Here is an 18,067-nt window from a genome sequence, read left to right as displayed (position 1 = left end):
CGCATAAAGCATAGAGCTTTTTGTAGCGGTGGATCACAGGGTCCAGCTCTCCTCCCCTAGGTCTCTCCATTGGCGTGTGTAGTCAGGGCAGGACACAGGGATCCACAGCCCAGACCTCAGCCGCCCCACTCACTTACCCTCTCTTTAAATCTGATGCTTTTGACACCCAGGTGCTCAGGTTGTCAGAAGCAGCCCGACGCCCTGGGCCAGGGCCTCTGCCTTGTGTGGTGCTGGGCTGTGGACCGGGAAAGGATGGGGATGGTCTACTCAAGGAGGCATTCTCGTAACTATCTGACGGTTGGGGAATAGACTTATTGGGCAGGTCCTTAATGGCATCACCACAAAACCATTACAGAATTATTTTTGGCTGTTGACCTGCCTTTTAGCTGGATTTTGGAAACGTGTGTGTTTGTGTGTGTGTGCGCGCGCCCCGAGTGCTCAGAGTGTAACTTGTAGACGCAGGAACAACAGCTAGACAGAGACCCCATGACAGCAGCTCACATGCCCACCCCCCACCCCCCAATGTTCCACTACTAGCACACACACACACCCTTATCTCCTTAACACACCCTTATTCCGGGGGGCATCTGTGGTGCAAGTGGTAGCGTCCTGACCATGCGTGGGCCTGAGTGCCCACGAGGACCCGAATCGAAGTCTGGCTCGCGGTCATTTCCCGATCCCACTCCCAATCTCTCTCCCACTCATTTCCTGTCTCTTCACTGTCCTGTCTGATTAAAGTTACATTCATCCAAAAATAAAACAACAACAAAAACAGTCACTACCGCTCTCTCTGCACCCTTCTGCTCGGGTCTCATTTGGCTTTCTCTGCACCTTTATTTCTCTCCAAGTCTCTCGCTCGCTCGTCCCCTTTCCCCCCTTCAATCACTCAGCCCGATTTGTCACCGGGGTGTCCCATTTCTGAAAAAGAAATGAGAGCGGCGAGGTTGGGGGAACGGCGCAAATGGATGCACCTGCTCATGAATTTAATCAAGCCACTCCATCTTCATTTTTAATTTATTTTCTCCTGCCTGTAATGATGGCGTCGCGCAGTAGCCCGCGGGGGGCGGCAGCCCTCTCTCTCTCTCTCTCTCTCTCTCTCTCTCTCTCTCTGAAGCCTCTGCTTCTGTCACTTTCTGACGGGCGGCCGGGGAAAGAGGCTGCCACTCTATTATCTCTCGCTCATGACGGCTCAGGCATCCGTCTCCATCCATTTGGAGGGGCAGTGTCTCGCCTGCGTTGTTGTCATTCCTGCTCCTGCAGGTGGCACGTTTCTTTCCTCACTGATGTCGCAGCTGTGTGAAATATCAGACCCCCCCCCCCCCACACACATATATATACACACACACACACACATATACACTAGCCCCATCACTTAAAACTCAAGGGCACTAATCATCTTTCCAACCTCAGAACAGACTCCTCGTCAATCCCCTTTCCGCCATGTCTGCTTACCTCTGTGTTGTTTTAACTGTTTGGCTAATTCACTTTTCGCAAGGGTAGCCAAGTGTCACATAGTTTTACACAGGACGTGCAGGTCTTTTAGTACCTGTTTGGCAGCATGTCTGGTAGTGTTCTGAGATGAATGAAAGACTAATGAAAAACGCTCACTCCCAAGGAGGAACGCTGAGAGAGAAATGAACTTTGGCGGCGGATCGCACACCGGACTATATGTGTTCTGGGACGGACTCTTGAGTTACTGTGTGCCTCTCAGGACTGCAGATAGTTCCTATTTGGGCTATTGGTTTTTGCTACTAAGGCATCTGCCAGAGATTACCATCCAATCTGTATTTGAACAGTTGGCTGTTAGCTACCTCCACCAGTGCCACCGATAGGGTATGTAGGGGGAAGGGAGGATGATGGCACAATTCCTTTTGATGGACATTTATAGGGAGAGTAAAATGGCTGTGAGCACTAAATCTGATTTTAGTGCTAGGTGTATTTAGGGAGTGACTAAAAACCAAATGGGGGATTATCTCCTTAAACCTGTCGTGATTGGCACTGACTAAGCACTAGTATACTGGGGGGGGGGTTATTTGGGGAGCCTTTCTCTTTCTCCATCATTTATTCCTTTGGATGGTCTCAGTTTTTTTTTGGTTGGGCGTGTCGGTGAAGGAGGGCTGCGAGACGTGTAAGAAATAAATATCTTCCCTCCTGCTGCCCGGCACATTTATGCACCGAGCGGACTCTGCCGCAACACTCTGTCTGTCCACACACGGCCGGCTGCCTCACATAAGGTAAACATGTCTGTCAAATGACTGGAACCTCCTGGAAATTGGTATTTCTGTCAGCGGGAGAGAGGACCAGAGCTTACCCAAGCCGTCCGAAGAGTGTGTGCACACACACTAGGGGTGGGAATCTCTTGGCACCTCACGATTCGATTCGATTCGATTCCGATTCAGAGGTCAACGATTCGATTCTAAACCGATTATCGATTCTAAGCCAATTATCGATACTAAACCGATTATCGATTATCAATTCTAAACCGATAAAACGATTATCGATGCATCTCGATTTTTAAAACATTTGAATTTGCTATTTAAAGTCTCAAATCGCTTCCTACTTTGTGTTCGATAATTAAAGAAAATCAACAGATGAATTACCTTCTCTATTTTTTTATTAGAGAAAATGCTTTTCCTTGTCACAATTATGACTTTCTATGAACAATGCAATAATCGATGCAGCTTGCATTTCAACACAAAACGGATGTGTAACAAAAAAAAACATTTTTTTTATTTTTATTTTTTATTAAAAAATCGATTATGAACTTTTCTGAATCGAGACAGAATCGTTCTAGAGAGAATCGAGAGAAATCGAAGAATCCCACCCCTAACACACACACACACACACACACACACACGCATTCATAAATCAGCTCTAAAAACCCAAAATGTGGCCGTTGTCATTACACACACACACACACACACACACACGCAGACAGGCATGCTTCGACCCTAGCTTGTAGCCACAAACAATCCATTCCCCTAAGCGCCTACATCTTGTACTTTTACAGGGCCAGTTGAGGGCGAGGGGGGGGTCATTAGTAAAAATGTCAGCATGTCGGGAGTAGCCAGAGGCGCCGCGGCCCCGCGTGCCCATTGGCCAGGCGCCGGCTCCACAGCGACCCGCCCCGTAATGATGTGGCCTGAGGGGGAGATCAGATCAGGCCAGGAGACAAACTAACATTCCACCTCCAACCCACTCTCCTCTCTGCTCCTCTCCTGCCATCTCTGCTGAGCTCTGGGAGCTACGAGGGCCAGCCCCTCAGACAGCACAGTCTAGGGAGATTAGCATCGCCGCGGCTAAGGAGCAAGACAAACCAGGCCAATGGGAGATAAGACTGTGTGCGTTTCAGAGTTGTTTTTCCCCCCCCTCCTGTGCAGTTAGGTCCTTTTCTTTTGTCTCTGGCATCCTGCCCTTGGAAGCGCAGTAACTTTGAAATGTGATTTGTGTTAATAAGGGGTTGTGTAGTGTGAGGGGAGCAACCTCAGAAATCTTGAAACTCATTTGGAGGTGAGCATCTGACGTTGTGGCAAGCCTTTTGTGTTATTTCACCTATTCTCTCCTCTTCCGCGCTCACCCTCTGTCCTTCAGCACCGCTAATCAGAAATGTGTCAGCGCTTCATTCGTTCCTCTTCCACGCGCTCTGTAGAAGGTTCGAGCCTTTTCCCAGGCTATGCACCACACCCCCCCCCCCCTCACACCTCATTGTAGTCCGTCTTGCTCTCCCGTGGTGCTTCAGTGCAATACCTCTCCTCGCTGCTTGTTTTTATGTCACCTTTTGTGTTTCATGTTTGGATACTCTGTCTTACTGACATCTGTGTAGCACACACACATTCTGTTGCCCTCACAGTGCGCGCACACAAACACACTTACACACATACACACACAGGATTAGGCAGACACACACAAGCGCCAATGCACAAGCTCTTTTCTTTGTTAAAAATAGCGTTCCAGAGAGACGAGGGGTCTCTGTGGTTGAAAAATGTCACGACTAAACACTCCAGGATGTGCTTTAGTCATCAGGATCTCTTGTCAGTGTTGGAGCTGTGACATCTACAGGCCCGCAGGCCCCCCTTCCCAGACCACACTGTTTCAGCAAATCCCATGTTAAACCCCCACCCCCTTCCCTGCTCACACAGATATATGGTATAATGAAGCCTGGAGTGATGTGAACATTTATTTGCAAGAAACATTTGCTTGAGCCAAGGTTTTTTTTTTTTTTTTCCTTTTTCTTTTTGCCTGAGGCAATGGTCTGGTTCAGAGATAAAGCTATTCTTCCTTGCTGCTGCTGCTTTCTGTTTTTTTTAGACTCTCAACCCTTATAAAAGAATTCAGAATTCAGCCTCGCTTCGAAAAGTAATTTCATTCTATGGCTTTTGTGTTCCTTGGAGAACCTACACACTGCCCTACATTGAATTTCTCAAACAAGGTAGTTCCCCCCCCCCCCCCCCTCTCGGTTCTATTAAGGCCCCATAACCTCAAGGTAAACAAGCAATTAAATAACAGGAGGTCTGCTGCAGTCTCCCTTCCCCTCAGCTCTCATCACAAACAATGTACAACACAGAGGCTTAGCCATCTTAATTACTTCTGCTCTTAATTGGGAAAGGAGAGGCTGTTAAGAACCTACTTGGAATCAGGGAAACAGTGGGTCTCGTGCCACAGGCTCTGATTCTTTGTTAACCCTTTTCGAGCCAACATCGTTTCAAATAAATCTTGCATTGCTCCCGTTTGGGCCCTGAGATTTCTGTCTGTGTGTGTGTGTGTGTGTGTGTGTGTGTGTCTGTGTGTACACACACACACATACATACATACATACATACACACACACACACACACACCCCCCCCCCTGTGTTTTCTGAATTCATGGTGAATGAAATTGCCCTGCAATTGCAGGTATGAACTAGGGGGCCATCAGTGCTTGATTAGAGCTTCCAGTGGTTATGTCCTAAATGGGTGTCTCCTCCACCCTCCCGTCTTCATTGTTTTTTGTGTCTGTGTCTGCCTCAGAATATGCTCCAGCCCCTGTGAAGTGGGGGGGCGTAGATCAGGGCCCTGTCTATCTAACAGGATGTGGTCGCATCTGCACCATGTCAAATCACGTTTCCCTAACCCAGGGGACTCCTGTCTTCTAGGAGTCACCAAGGACACGTACCCTTCTGATGGAAGTCCACCCAGATTTGCATTGGAGCACATTTATAGCCTGAAGGGAAGGGACTTGAGTCACTGGATGCTTAACAGCATTTGGCTGGCTGGCTGGCTGGCTGACTGGAGTGCCGATCTGTCTGCATCAAACGCCTGGGTTTCTTTTCCGCCAGTCATCAGCCACATGCTGAGTCCCAGCTCACTATCAGACGAAATGGTATTCAGCTGGTCTGCCATTCCAGAGTATGAGGCCCTCTCAACAGCCCCGTTCAGACGCAGTTGAATATCTGTTGAACAGGCCAGTGGACATGTTTCTTCTCTGAGCACCATGCCTCCTGTGACACTGAGTCATGAATCCGGACCGGTTTGTGTCTGTTCTGTACTAGCTTTTCACCTTTTTGAATGGCGTGCATGTGTCCAGACTGGTTTGTGTCTGTTCTGTACTAGCTTCTCACCTTTTGAATGGCGTGCATGTGTCCAGACTGGTTTGTGTCTGTTCTGAACTAGCTTCTCACCTTTTGAATGGCGTGCATGTGTCCAGACTGGTTTGTGTCTGTTCTGAACTAGCTTCTCACCTTTTGAATGGCGTGCATGTGTATTTGATGATCCTGCCCCCCACCACCCCAACCTGTCTTCCCATCCTGCTCTGGTCCTCGGCCTGCAGCAGGAGTGCTTTAGATAGAGGAGGCATTACCATAGCCTGACCTTTACTGATTTGCGCCCAGCCTATCTAGTATTCAGGGGCACAGGGGAGGTGTGTGTGTGTGTGTGTGTGTGTGTGTGTGTGTGTGTGTGTGTGTGTGTGTGTGTGTGTGTGTGTGTGTGTGTGTGTGTGTGTGTGTGTGTGTGTGTGTGTGCGTGTGTGTGTCCACTCATCCGTGTGTACACCGGTAATGTTTGTGTATGCCTCTTGAAAATTCCTTTTGGAGAGAGAAAAAAATAAATAAAATGGGTAGCCATCCCCTTGTAAAGCTTCCGTTTGAAAATGCAGACTGTGTTTCGACAGTTACTCCAGCACCAGCACAGCTCTTTTTTTTTTGGCCATTTTCCCCCCCACTGTTCTTGAAATGCTTCTTTATCCTTGTCGCGAATATGTCAGCACTTTGATAGATAAAAAAAAAGAGCAGAGAATCAAAGTGTACCGAAAATCCTTGTAGAGGGGGGGGGGGGGGGGGGGTAAATAACACGTCAGGCCAATTAAAGTTAATGCACAGTGACATGTTGAATCAGGGGCAGGGACTGCTGCCATATGGCGGGCCAAGCAGTAAATCAAGGGGTGAAAAATGGAGTAGCCTAGAAGATTGGAGAGTAGACGGCAGGGGGGGGGGGGTCGGTGAGTGACGCAGTGTCGGCAAGCCAGACAGGGTGAGTGTGAGGTGGGGTCGGGGAAGTTCATAACCCCTCTGCTGCGTGTGCCCCATAGACCCCCCCCCCCCCCCCACCACTCAAACCGTCGCAGGTCTACTCACTGCATGCAGGTACCTGTGTAACTGTCGGCTTAATTAAGGCTTGTTTTCTCTCTCTCTCTCTCTCGCTGGTAGGATTTAAATGAGCTGTCACCCTGACCTTTTTTTGGAACCTGGTTTCTCCTTATTCTACCTTTTTAAATGAAGTTCACGTCATGTTCTCCCAGTCACATCCCCTGCGTCACAGAGCAGGATGCTTTTAAGCCGTCCCCCCCGCTGCTTAGATGGCCGTGTCAAGGTTATTTGGTCGGTAATTGCCTCCCACTCAGCCGGTCTGACTATGCCTCTGTTACCTTTTGGCAAAGTGCCATGTGGCCTATGAGGGCGAGGCACCCAGACACGGCCACAACACAAAAGAAACACAAATGACCAGCTCTCAATGGGCTTTGTTGGCGCATGTGAGATTTAGTTTGGTTGTTGTTGAATCACATGTTACTGTAATTGAAAGGCCAAGCGAGGACACGAAACATTTGGTCTCTCGCTCACACACTGCGGCATGCCTTGAGAATAATTGGAGAGTCGGGTCAGGTTGGCTGTAATGAAATGCCTGTAATCTGTCATTTCCTCCATGTGCCTGGGCAGTCTGTGTGGCCTGAGAACAAGTCCATATTGTTGCCACGCTTATTACACAGAGTGAGAGCTGTTTTATTGCCCTTGTTCACTCCTGTCCTTCCCCTTTGCTTGTTGATATTGGCTACCGGGGGTTGTCCTGACAATGGGACATTGTGTATATGTATTTGTGCTGTAGGCTGGATTTTGTGAAGAGGAACAGGTCTCTCAGTTCAGCTTTGATGAAGCTTTTTTATTTTTATTTTTTTTCTGGAGTCTGTGCTGGAGAGTGGAGGGTTCAGGCAACTCTGCTTGGCCGCGGGCGGAGCGTATGTGTGCCTGGCCCGGGCTGTTTGATGTTTAATTGAAGTTGTTATTCGGCATCGCGTGTCATCTCGGCTGTTGCTGCAGGTGTGGATCTGATTCTAATTGCGAGGTAATGCAGCCCTCCTCCCGTCCCTCGTTCCCCCTCAGGGACTGCGGACTGCGTTCAGAAGGAAACCAGCCAGCCTCCCTCCCCTGCTCTATCTCCAGTTAGCATGCGTCCGCCTGGGGTGATGTCTGAGCCCTGACCTCCACTGCGTTTTGGGTTCCTAGTCTGAGTCTTGTGTCTGTGTTAAGTGTCCTGGTGTTAACCTCTCTCTCTCTCTCTCTCTCTCGCTCTCTTTCTCTCTCTCTCTCTCTCTCTCTCTCTCTCTCTCTCTCTCTCTCTCTCTCGCTCTCTTTCTCTCTCTCTCTCTCTCTCTCTCGCTCTCTTTCTCTCTCTCTCTCTCTCTCTCTCGCTCTCTTTCTCTCTCTCTCTCTCTCTCTCGCTCTCTTTCTCTCGCTCTCTTTCTCTCTCTCTCTCGCTCTCTTTCTCTCTCTCTCTCTCTCTCTCTCTCTTTCTCTCTCTCTCTCTCTCTCGCTCTCTTTCTCTCTCTCTCTCTCTCTCTCTCTCTCTCTCGCTCTCTTTCTCTCTTTCTCTCTCTCTCTCGCTCTCTTTCTCTCTCTCTCTCTCTCTCTCTCTCTCTCTCTCTCTCTCGCTCTCTTTCTCTCTTTCTCTCTCTCTCTCGCTCTCTTTCTCTCTCTCTCTCTCTCTCTCTCTCTCTCTCTCTCTCTCGCTCTCTTTCTCTCTCTCTCTCTCTCTCTCTCTCTCTCTCTCGCTCTCTTTCTCTCTCTCTCTCTCTCTCTCTCTCTCGCTCTCTTTCTCTCTTTCTCTGCAGTGTGAGGAGGCGTGAGAATCCCATGTTGCACTAGTGTCGGTGTGAAATGCTGGCCTGTCTGCCAGGGCCAGGTGACCTCTCCCTCCAGCTTCTCTCCCACACGCAGATGAACACTGGACTTCAGAAATGTAAGTGTTGCCCGGTTACTAAACTCCCAAAACACAAAACAAGAACACAAACCTTTCACCCAGTTTACACCGACACCTCATCTTTACCCCTGAAACCAATCCCCCTTCAGCTCCCGTAGTACGCCAACACACCACAGTCCACTTCATCTTAACCCACAGATAACTGCTGTGACCTCCAACTCACTTGACCGGCACCCACTCAACACTTGGCCGGTCACGCGCTGTTGTTCATGCTCCTGATGGACGCCTTCCGGCCTGAATGACTCCCACCCACTTGAGTTCTCTGTGGGCTTCGGCCAGTGCTCGTTGAACCACCCCAGGAGACCGGGTGGCCTCTCGCGCCCGCTGTTCCACAGCCTGTGCTCGCACAAACCAGGCCTGCTTATTTCCTGCGTCTCCCCTGAAATGTGATTTTATTTAATTTTTTTTTTGGTGACTAAGCTAAACAGCCCTTGACAGATCTCTGCCAGAAAAGCCAGGGTTGTCACTCACTGGCTTGTCAAGCGTGGCACAGTCATCATCCGCCCACATTAGGTCCGCAGGAGTCCAAAGGAGTGGGGAAAACAGGTTGTTCTCAAAACACTACAGTACGACTTGCGTTTGCCCCCATTAGCCGGGAATAAGAAAGCGTAGCTGTGCTAATAACTCACATGGGAGCGGTCCCTCTCTCCCGCGCTCGGCTGTGCCCCCCCCCGACTCATCTCCCAGGGGTGTGTGTGTGTGTGTGTGTGTGTGTGTGTGTGTGTGTGTGTGTGATAATGAGGATCCAATCTCATTAGGATGAGAAGCAAAATAGACGAGGGTAAGGTGAGCAGTCTACACACTCCGTGCACACTAACACACTGAGCGACAAACCTCTGCACACTAAATCGCCTGCCTACTACTCTGAGCTCATATACACACACAGAAACACATACACAGAGACTCACACAATTGCAGTCACACCTACACACACTTTGTAAACCGGTCTCTGCAGAAACTATCTGCTCTGAGATAGCCTCTCAAGGAGTGTTGAGGTGACCGTGATTGAGATGTTTTTACACATACACCGCGCGACTGTCAGTGCACGCGTGAGCCTATCAGATCCAGAGTGCATACACTTCCTCCTGCTAAACAGATTAAATCTGTCCAATACTGTTTCTCTTGTTCGTCTTGATCCCCAAGGAACTGAGATTTCTCAAGGGTTTTCCTCATAGTGGAATTCAAGTCAGTTTGACCCACTTTTATTGTTTTTCATACAACAGCCTCACACTCTCTCTCTCTCGCTCTCTCTCTCTGCCCTCCCCTCCCCTCTGCCTATGTGCCTCATCAGGACTGTAATTTCAGAATCACTGTAATCAGACTAACCCCAGGAGCTGCCATTAAGGGGGAAAGGCAGGCTCTTTCAGTGCCTTTGCGTTGCGTCAAAGGCTGTAGGCTTCATCATGTGCCCCCCCCCCCCCCCTCTCCTCCCTCCACGGAGTGCTTCAGACCAAAGCCCATATTTGAGGCCTTTCAAACTGAAGCGCCCACCCTCTTTTGTTCGAGCATGTATCATGGTGTGCGCTGACTTTCCAGAGGGAATGGTCGGGCAGTTCTATTCATTTGTCTTTCTCCGTATCCGTCTCTATAGCCATCTCTCCTCCGTAGTCAATCACCCCTTTCTCCCTTTCATCCCCTTTAAAAGCTTTTTCGGAGGGAGCAAAGCTTGAACGTAAACAAAAGGCGAAGCCACTTACCGTTCATTTCTGTGCGGCAATTTTTGCAAGGCTCTGGGTCGAGTTTATTTCTCCCCCTTCCGGTCATCCCTTCCTCCTTTCTCTCTCTTTTTTTATTAATTTTTTTCCTTTTTTGGAGGACTTTCCGGAGCGGTGCCTCTGCGCCAGATGTGCTCCTGTGACAGCTGGGATAGCGATACTCTGAAGGGTTTGATTGGCAGCCCAGACAGCACGGTCTTCTGCACATCAGCCAACATGGCTGCCTCACTGGCCCGGCCACGCATGCCTGACATATCTGCTCTCATCGCCAGGAGTTAAATGAAGCCCTTTTCTAGTCCCACTCTGCTGGCCAGCACACACAGCCACAGCTCAGAGTCTAGCCTGGCACTTAGCATTTCAGCAGGGTAGGAAATAATAGGTTTGAAAGGGCAATTTTGCCATTACTAACTGAATGTAGGTACTGTGTGTTATGTGGTAGTAAAAAAAGAAACAATAAATAAGCATGCATTTAAACCGCAGTGTATGTCAGAAAAAAACTAGTGATTAACACCAGATCATTTAAAAACAAGCTTTTCAACGTTATCTAAATCAATAAATCCCTATGTGTAATCAATAAATCCCTTTGTGTAACTACATATGTAGACTCTGTCAGGCATAATGATGTGAGGTTTTCTGTCTCTCAGGGCTTGCTTTGATTACACTAACAAAGAAGACAAGTGATACTGTGGCATCTGCTTATGTTTTTTTTTTTTTTTTTCATGAAATAGATAGTTGAACATCACCAATTTACAGGCCTTCTTTGTTGCTTTTGTATACCGGCTAAAACACATGACGGAAAACCGATGTGTTACGATGAGCCTCCACACGAGGCTGTAATTAGTGACCTTGCATATGTGCCTGTCTGGCAGCGCCCAAACTCATCTCGCTATCCGGGGGAGGCACGCTGGCTGCTGTTTGGGGGCTGCGGCTTCAATCAGAGTGTGGCACAGTAATTGCTCCTCATCTGGAGACTGCTGGAGTGAGGCGCAGCTCATCTGTCTCCGGGCTATCGATACATGGCCGAGAGAAGCGTCAAATCTCCGGGGCGCGATTTGTCACCGTGACTGAGAGCTAATCTAACAGGGTGTCTGTAGAGAGAGATGTGGCAGATTTTCTGTCCCCCCCCCCCCCCCACCCCCCCACACACACACTCACACACACGTGTCGTCTCCTCTCGCCCCCTCCAGTCCTTTCCCTCCTCCTCCTCCTCTCCTTCTCCTCCTCTCTTTTTTTCCTGGGTGCTAAGAGTGGAGAGACACAGCAGTGGTCAGAGGAAATTGTCTGAATTTGGGACTGAAAATTGTCCTCCGGCAGACCTTTTGGGGGTTTCAGCAGGGTGTCAGATGAGATGCACTTTCCATGAAGAAATGGCTTTTTTTTTCTGTTTCCTGCATGTCTCACCCCCCATGCCCCCCTTCCACCCTGTGATGAGGATCGTGCTGGGACTGTAATGCAGAGGAGGATCATTTGGAAGTTTAGAGGTTATGATCATCTTTCCGACAGCAAAGTGAATGTCATGTCATTTCGAACGGGCACAAACAGCCCTGTGTCAGAGTGGGAACAATGAGTGAGACACCGTTAATTGCCTCCTTATCCCTTTACAGACGCGTAATGACTTCATTACTGTAGGACCAAACGACAACAAGGAAACCATTTGTTTTTTTAAATTCTCGCTCTCTCCTTGTTTCTAGCCAGCCAAAACACAATACTCATCTCGCTCATTAGACTAGCTTTCTAACTTGTCACAGATAGCATTTTTATATTCGGTCTTATGTGGGCTTGGCATTTAAAAACTGTAGCTTACTCAGTTAGTTAAAAAATATAACTCCTTGTTCTGCTTTTTTGCTTTTGTGTATAGATCGTTTGTACCCAAAACAGAAATGAAACTGAGCTTATAGCTTATAGCCGTGGTAGGTCTAATTAGCCAGTGCTGACAGTGCAGTGGCGAGGCTGTGCTACCCCATTAGTAGGGTAATTAAAGCAGAGGCTGGCTGGCCCCAGTTTGCTCACCTCTGCACATCTGAAGGTAGCGAACAAGCCTCTCATTTTCCAACCCTCATCTGCTCACATAACGGGCACGTGCAGTTCATGTGTTGTGGAGTGGTGTGGTGTAACACCGTGCCCCCCACCATCTGTTCACAAATTAACTATTCAGACCTTTTTTTTTTTCTCCATTAAGTTTAGGTGTTCTAGAGGCAGAGCAGGAAAGGGGACGAGAGAGTGGGAGAGGCAAGAGAGGGGAGGCGCTCATTTGTGTGTGTGTGTGTGTGTGTGTGTGTGTGTGTGTGTTTGTGTCTTCATGGTACCAGAGTGACTTTTGCATGCATCATTAGAAAGACACCATGACTACCATCACGGCCACTTCACATGAGAATAGTGTCCCTTTGACTGGGCTGGTCACAGTGGCCTTGGTCCCCCTCCGGAGCGCGCTGGGCTGAGCGGCACGGCCGAGGCGGAGTGTGAGCCGGGTCGTATGGAAATTAATGCAAATGACCCTGGGGGCTGTCGAGGAGCAGCGGGAGGCTGGGGGGGGGGGGGAAGTGCAGGTGGCTTGACATCAGACACGCTGCTCAACCAGCGCCCACTCTCAGGGTAGAAAAGTGGCTGGTGATTCAGCACAGAGACACAGAGGCGTTTTTATGTTTGAGGCGTGCTTAGTCTTTGGTAATTCTCACTCTTTTTTTTTTTCTCAGTATAGTAGGGGTTGTGTTGCAGATTTCAAGGAACTTCCTTGATTGATGAAATTGGAATGATTTTATAACAGGAAATCCTCACAGCTAAGGAATTGTTGATAGACCTATGTCTGGCTGCACAATGCTGTCAGTTTAAGTAGATAACATCAGCAACTTCATATATAGAAATGGACCGGGGAAGTATTTATTCGGTTTGGAAAGGAGTCAATGTAACCGCAACATATTTCACAAATTGTATATCGGTTTGGAAAGGAGTGAATGTAACCGCAACATATTTCACAAATTGGCTTACATTTGCTGTTATACCATTTTTTGTAGTTGAAATGTGTTGCAGTAACATTCACTCCTTTTCAACAGCTAACTGCTATCTGGCCCTCATTTATAGACTAAAATTGGTTAACTGATCAGCTTTCTCAACTTTTAGATTTAGTAGCTTACAACCCATGAGTGGTGACCCCATGTTTTAACTGCTAGAATGACTGGAATGGATACCGAAGCAGACACCTTTCCACAATAGATAATTAAAATACATAATGCAATCGGTTGATCAACATTATCCACCATTGTGAGTGTGTGGGTGCATAAAATCACTACCATGAAATGAAGCTTAACTGATTGAAGTGTTTGGGATAACAGCATAGATCATGCCCCTGTCCCTTTCTGTGTTGTTGCACCCTCCTATGAAATGTGCCTGGACACTCAGAAGTGTACTCGCACGCACGCACTCAGAAGTGTACTCGCACGCACGCACGCACTCAGAAGTGTACTCGCACGCACGCATACTCACACGGACAAGCAGCTGATCTGCCATATTTGAACATTGTTTGTTTCCTTTCTGGGAAAGAGAGAGAGAGAGAGAGAGAGAGAGAGAAAACCACACTAAACATGCTTATCGGCCTCTGCTGGGCCGAAGGCATAAAATGACTCAATGTCACACTGAATTATCTATGCCCACATTAGATCGCTTAGATCCCAAAATTGAGACTTTAATCTTTGGGACTGGGATTAAGTGGGGTTCTTTTTTGAATAATCTCATTGGTCGAAGGAGTGGTAAAGCGTACAGTCAATGCGATGGAATCAGGTCAGTTTTAAAACTTGAACAAATAAAAAGCTCCTTGCCCTCAGTCCTTCCTCTCCTTCTCCACTGATGTGCTGCCATGGTAGCGCTAAGGAGGAACTGGCTCTTCTCGCAATAAGCAGTTAGACATCAGCATGGAGGTCAAGGCCCACGGTCGGTTTCAACCTAGGGGTCATAATTTGACCACTCTCCTGCATTCTCCATTCAGATGGGGATTGATGATAACAATGATTGAATTAATATTTTTGTGTTCATACAGTAAAGACTTTGGAAGAAGCTATGTAAGGGTGTCTAGTCTGAAGCTAGAACTCTGGCCTTTTCACAAACATTTCATTTTTTGATCATGGGGTGTCTTAAGATAACATTTATTCTAGATTTGCTAGAGCTCTCTGAGTTCTGTTGGATTTTTTAATATACCATGTTTCTTAGATGAAGAGGCAGTCTTGTATGCTTTAAATACGTTACTATTAGATGACAAGCACAGTAGGATGGATTATTTCACCCAAATAGGTTTTGTTAAGGTCCTCCTTGCAAGCTAGCCACCAACAAGCAAACTAATCACTTAATCACAAACAAGGAACCTCTGGACTTAGAATAATCATAATATTTGGTTTGCCTTTGAGGAAGAAAAATTGAATTCACAAGCTGCAGATTACCCCTTTGTCTGTGTAAATTGCACGTTGCAGTTACAATGAGCACTAAATTTGATTTGAAATCACACAAGACCGAGGTCATGTGGTGGTATTCACTGGTTTGTAAGTAATTGATAGTCCTGTGTGCGTGACTTAAATAGTCTCTGTGTTTGAGAAAACAAGCCAGAAAGGGGCACAAGAGGGGAACTAACCTTAGAGGAACTAACCCTGAGGGAACTAAAGTCTCCTCAGTCCTCCATTACAATTTAGAATTGTATGCATTCATCTTAAGGACCAGATTGAGCTTTGTGGATTTGGTGTTTAAGGATGGAACCTGCAGGATGGAGTAAATCAGGTTACACCAACTTGATCCTCGGCTTCCATCACCAGGAAGCTCATCTTACAAGAATCTGTACAAAGCCGGGCAAAAAAGTTCCGTCTTTGCCAGTAATTGATCTGGTAGAAAAATCTGTGCCGACAGAAAAAGGGCATCCTGCCTGTGGAGAGCTATTTGAGAGTCGCTGAGATAGAGATACATGTCCAAGATGTGCCACTGCAAAAACCGCATTATTCCTGACGGTCTCACCGGAATGACTGCCTTTCCCTTACACTAACCATCTATGTATCTGTCTAACGCATCTAGACTGATGAAGAACATGATGGATTTGTTCAGCCCGCTGCTGCAAAAGGGTGGTATTGTGATTTTAAATGGGCCATAATCACCAACACATTAAGGATAATTGAGATGATTGATAATTGAGATGAAAGAATTTGAAAATCAAGGTTTGTGTCTCCCAGAGGGGCTGTGGCTGCTTCCGCCACTGGTGCAGTGTGTGTGTGTGTGTGTGTGTGTGTGTGTGTGTGTGTGTGTGTGTGTGTGTGTGCAGCGAGGTGGTGTGTTAGTGCGCGAGATGACTCGCCTGCTGTCTTCACCTGAGACCAGACCCGTTTGGGAGCAGATGAAGTGTGGCCCTGAATGCTTATTTACTCCTTACTGTTTGGAAGTGTTGGTGTCATCGCATAAAAGGCTGCTGTCAAATTATTTTTTTTTCTTTTGTGTGTGTGTGTGTGTGTGTGTGTGTGTGTGTGTGGAGTGACTGATTTTCTTACACGTAGATATGTATGATGTACCTCCCAAGCATCAGGATAAACAGTCTTAGTAGTCAGTTATTGTAGAATAAATGCATACTATAAATGTTACAATCGTTCACCCCTATCTAAAAAGAGTTGCCTCCTACTGTTTGTTAAAATGTTCTGATGTTTCTCTCTCTTTCCCATCCCCTTCATCTCTCCTCTTCTTCCGTCCTCCTCTTCCCCCTTATCTCTCCCCTCCTAGGGGACACTACACAGAGGATGAGATCCGCTCCGTATCCAACCCCTGCGGAATTGGATGCTTATGCTAAGAAGGTTGCCAACAACCCCCTGACCATCAAGATCTTCCCCAACAGCGTCAAGGTCCCCCAGAGGAACCACGTGCGCCGCACGGTCAACGGACTGGACACTTCAGGGCCACGCTACAGCCCCTACCCGCCTTCTCAGGCCAGCGCCAAGGCCGGCCTCCTCGCTATTGTCAAGGTACCTGTAGTCAAGGGCATCGTCAAGGACTTCGACGGCAGCCGGGCTCGCCTGCACCCGGAGGTGATCATGAACGCCGCCCCTCGAGGGCCGTATGCAGCCGCCACAGCCTCGGCCAGCACTTTAAACCTGCACCACCCGGCCCCAGGGCTGCAGAGGGCTCCGCATCAGCAGCAGCAGCAGCAGCCTCAGCAGCCAGGGCTGCCCCACACACAGACTCTTCAGCCTCACCCCCAGCAAGGCCCCGCGCCACACCCAGCCCTCAGGCACCCTCCCGCCATGCCTCAGCACGCCCAGGGCCTGCCCCAGCCACAGACTCTGTCCCACCCCAACGTCCTGGGTCACCCAGGCCAGGGGCCGCCTGCTGCTCTGCCCCAGCATCAGCCCCCACAGCACCTTCATCAGCCCCCACCTGGCCTGCAGTCGGGCGGCAGGAAAATGCCCGACACCGACGTCCCCCCAAATGTGACTGTCTCTACCTCAACCATTCCGCTCTCCATGGCAGGCGGGCTGCACCAGGGCCGGCAGCCCGACCTGAGCAGCATCGTGCACCAGATCAGCCAGTTCTGCCAGGCCAGGGCGCAGGGGGCCGGGGCCACTTCCATGTGCGAGGGCCAGATCGCCAACCCGAGCCCCATCAGCCGCAACCTGCTCATCAACGCCAGCTCCAGAGTCTCCATGCTCAACAACAACAGCAACCACCCGGTGGCCCCCCCCGGCCTCATGCACCCTACCTGCCTCATCACGCCCATGGACAAAGTCCCCGTCGGGGCAGTGCCCGCTCAGAACATGGCAGCCATCAACCGGATGTCTGTGTACCACAATGACATGAAGCCACACCAACAGCACCTCCAGCAGCAGCAGCAACAAAGCCAATCACATCAGCAGCAGCAGCAGCAGCAACAGCAGCAGCAACAGCAGCAGCAACAGCAACAGCAACAACAGCAGCAGCAGCAGCACCTTCAACAGCAGCACCTTCAGCAGCAGCATAACCATCAGCAGCAGCTGAGGTCATGGAATCAACACCAACTCGCCCATCTACAGCACATGCCAGAGGGTGGAGGTCACCCCTGCAAGCACCCACCTCGGGACCCTGGCTTCCCCTGCAAGGGGTGCTACCACTCAGAGATGTGCGGGGCACAGACCTACTCCTATAAGCCCCTGGTGGAAAAGCCTACCCCCTCGCCCCCCGTTGTCAACAACAACGGCATGCCACCAGGGGCCATGGGGCAACATTACACCAACGGGCACTACTTTCAACACCAGCAGCAGCAGCAGCAGCAGCAGCAGCAGCAGCAGGTGTGGAACAGCATCCTCCCTACGCCCAACAGTGACAGCTCCGGGTCACAGGACATGACTCTGCAGTTCCACGGGGTGTCGGGTGCCGCCAACGCTGCTGCTGCTGCCGCTGCCGCTGCCGCCGCCACAGCCATAGACTGCGGGGGGGCACATGCACATTACAGGCCGGGGGTGGGCTCCTCCGCCTCCGGACAGACTAATCTGATGCAAACGGCGGATTACTTGGGCGGGGACTTCCAGACGCCCTGCTTCCGAGATCAGAATCTAGGGCTGATGGGAAAGATGCACAGGCCTGCCATGAGCAGGCCAGTCCCAGAGGCCCACGGCCAGCACCCAGGGTACAGATAAGCTAGAGCCACGTCTCCTCTGCAGTTAGCCAACACATACACCTTCTGTTAGTCTTAAAAGAGCAAAAAGAGTTTAAAAAAAAAAAAAACACAAGTAAAAAGAAGAATACACTAAATAATGAATTAAATGACAACTTAAAAAGTTAACTTTAAAAGAATACAAATACATTTAACAAGAGCAGTGTTTTTCCTTTCTTTATCGTCAATCTTGCAAGTGATC

General features: G+C 49.0%; 1 protein-coding gene across 1 annotated transcript; it reads left to right on the top strand.

The window, feature by feature from the left end:
* The first annotated feature begins 8,341 nt into the window (after positions 1-8,341).
* Positions 8,342-17,902, top strand: fam222ba (family with sequence similarity 222 member Ba). Its single transcript, XM_031572430.2, has 2 exons — positions 8,342-8,487; positions 15,963-17,902. The coding sequence occupies exons 1-2, from the start codon at positions 8,406-8,408 to the stop codon at positions 17,846-17,848; spliced, it is 1,968 nt and encodes a 655-aa protein (XP_031428290.1). The 5' UTR covers positions 8,342-8,405; the 3' UTR covers positions 17,849-17,902.
* Positions 17,903-18,067: the final 165 nt, after the last annotated feature.

Source organism: Clupea harengus, chromosome 8 (assembly GCF_900700415.2).
Source record: "Clupea harengus chromosome 8, Ch_v2.0.2, whole genome shotgun sequence".
NCBI lineage: Eukaryota > Metazoa > Chordata > Actinopteri > Clupeiformes > Clupeidae > Clupea > Clupea harengus.
Note: the sequence above shows the minus strand (reverse complement) of the source record. Positions and strands in the feature narration are given on the sequence as shown.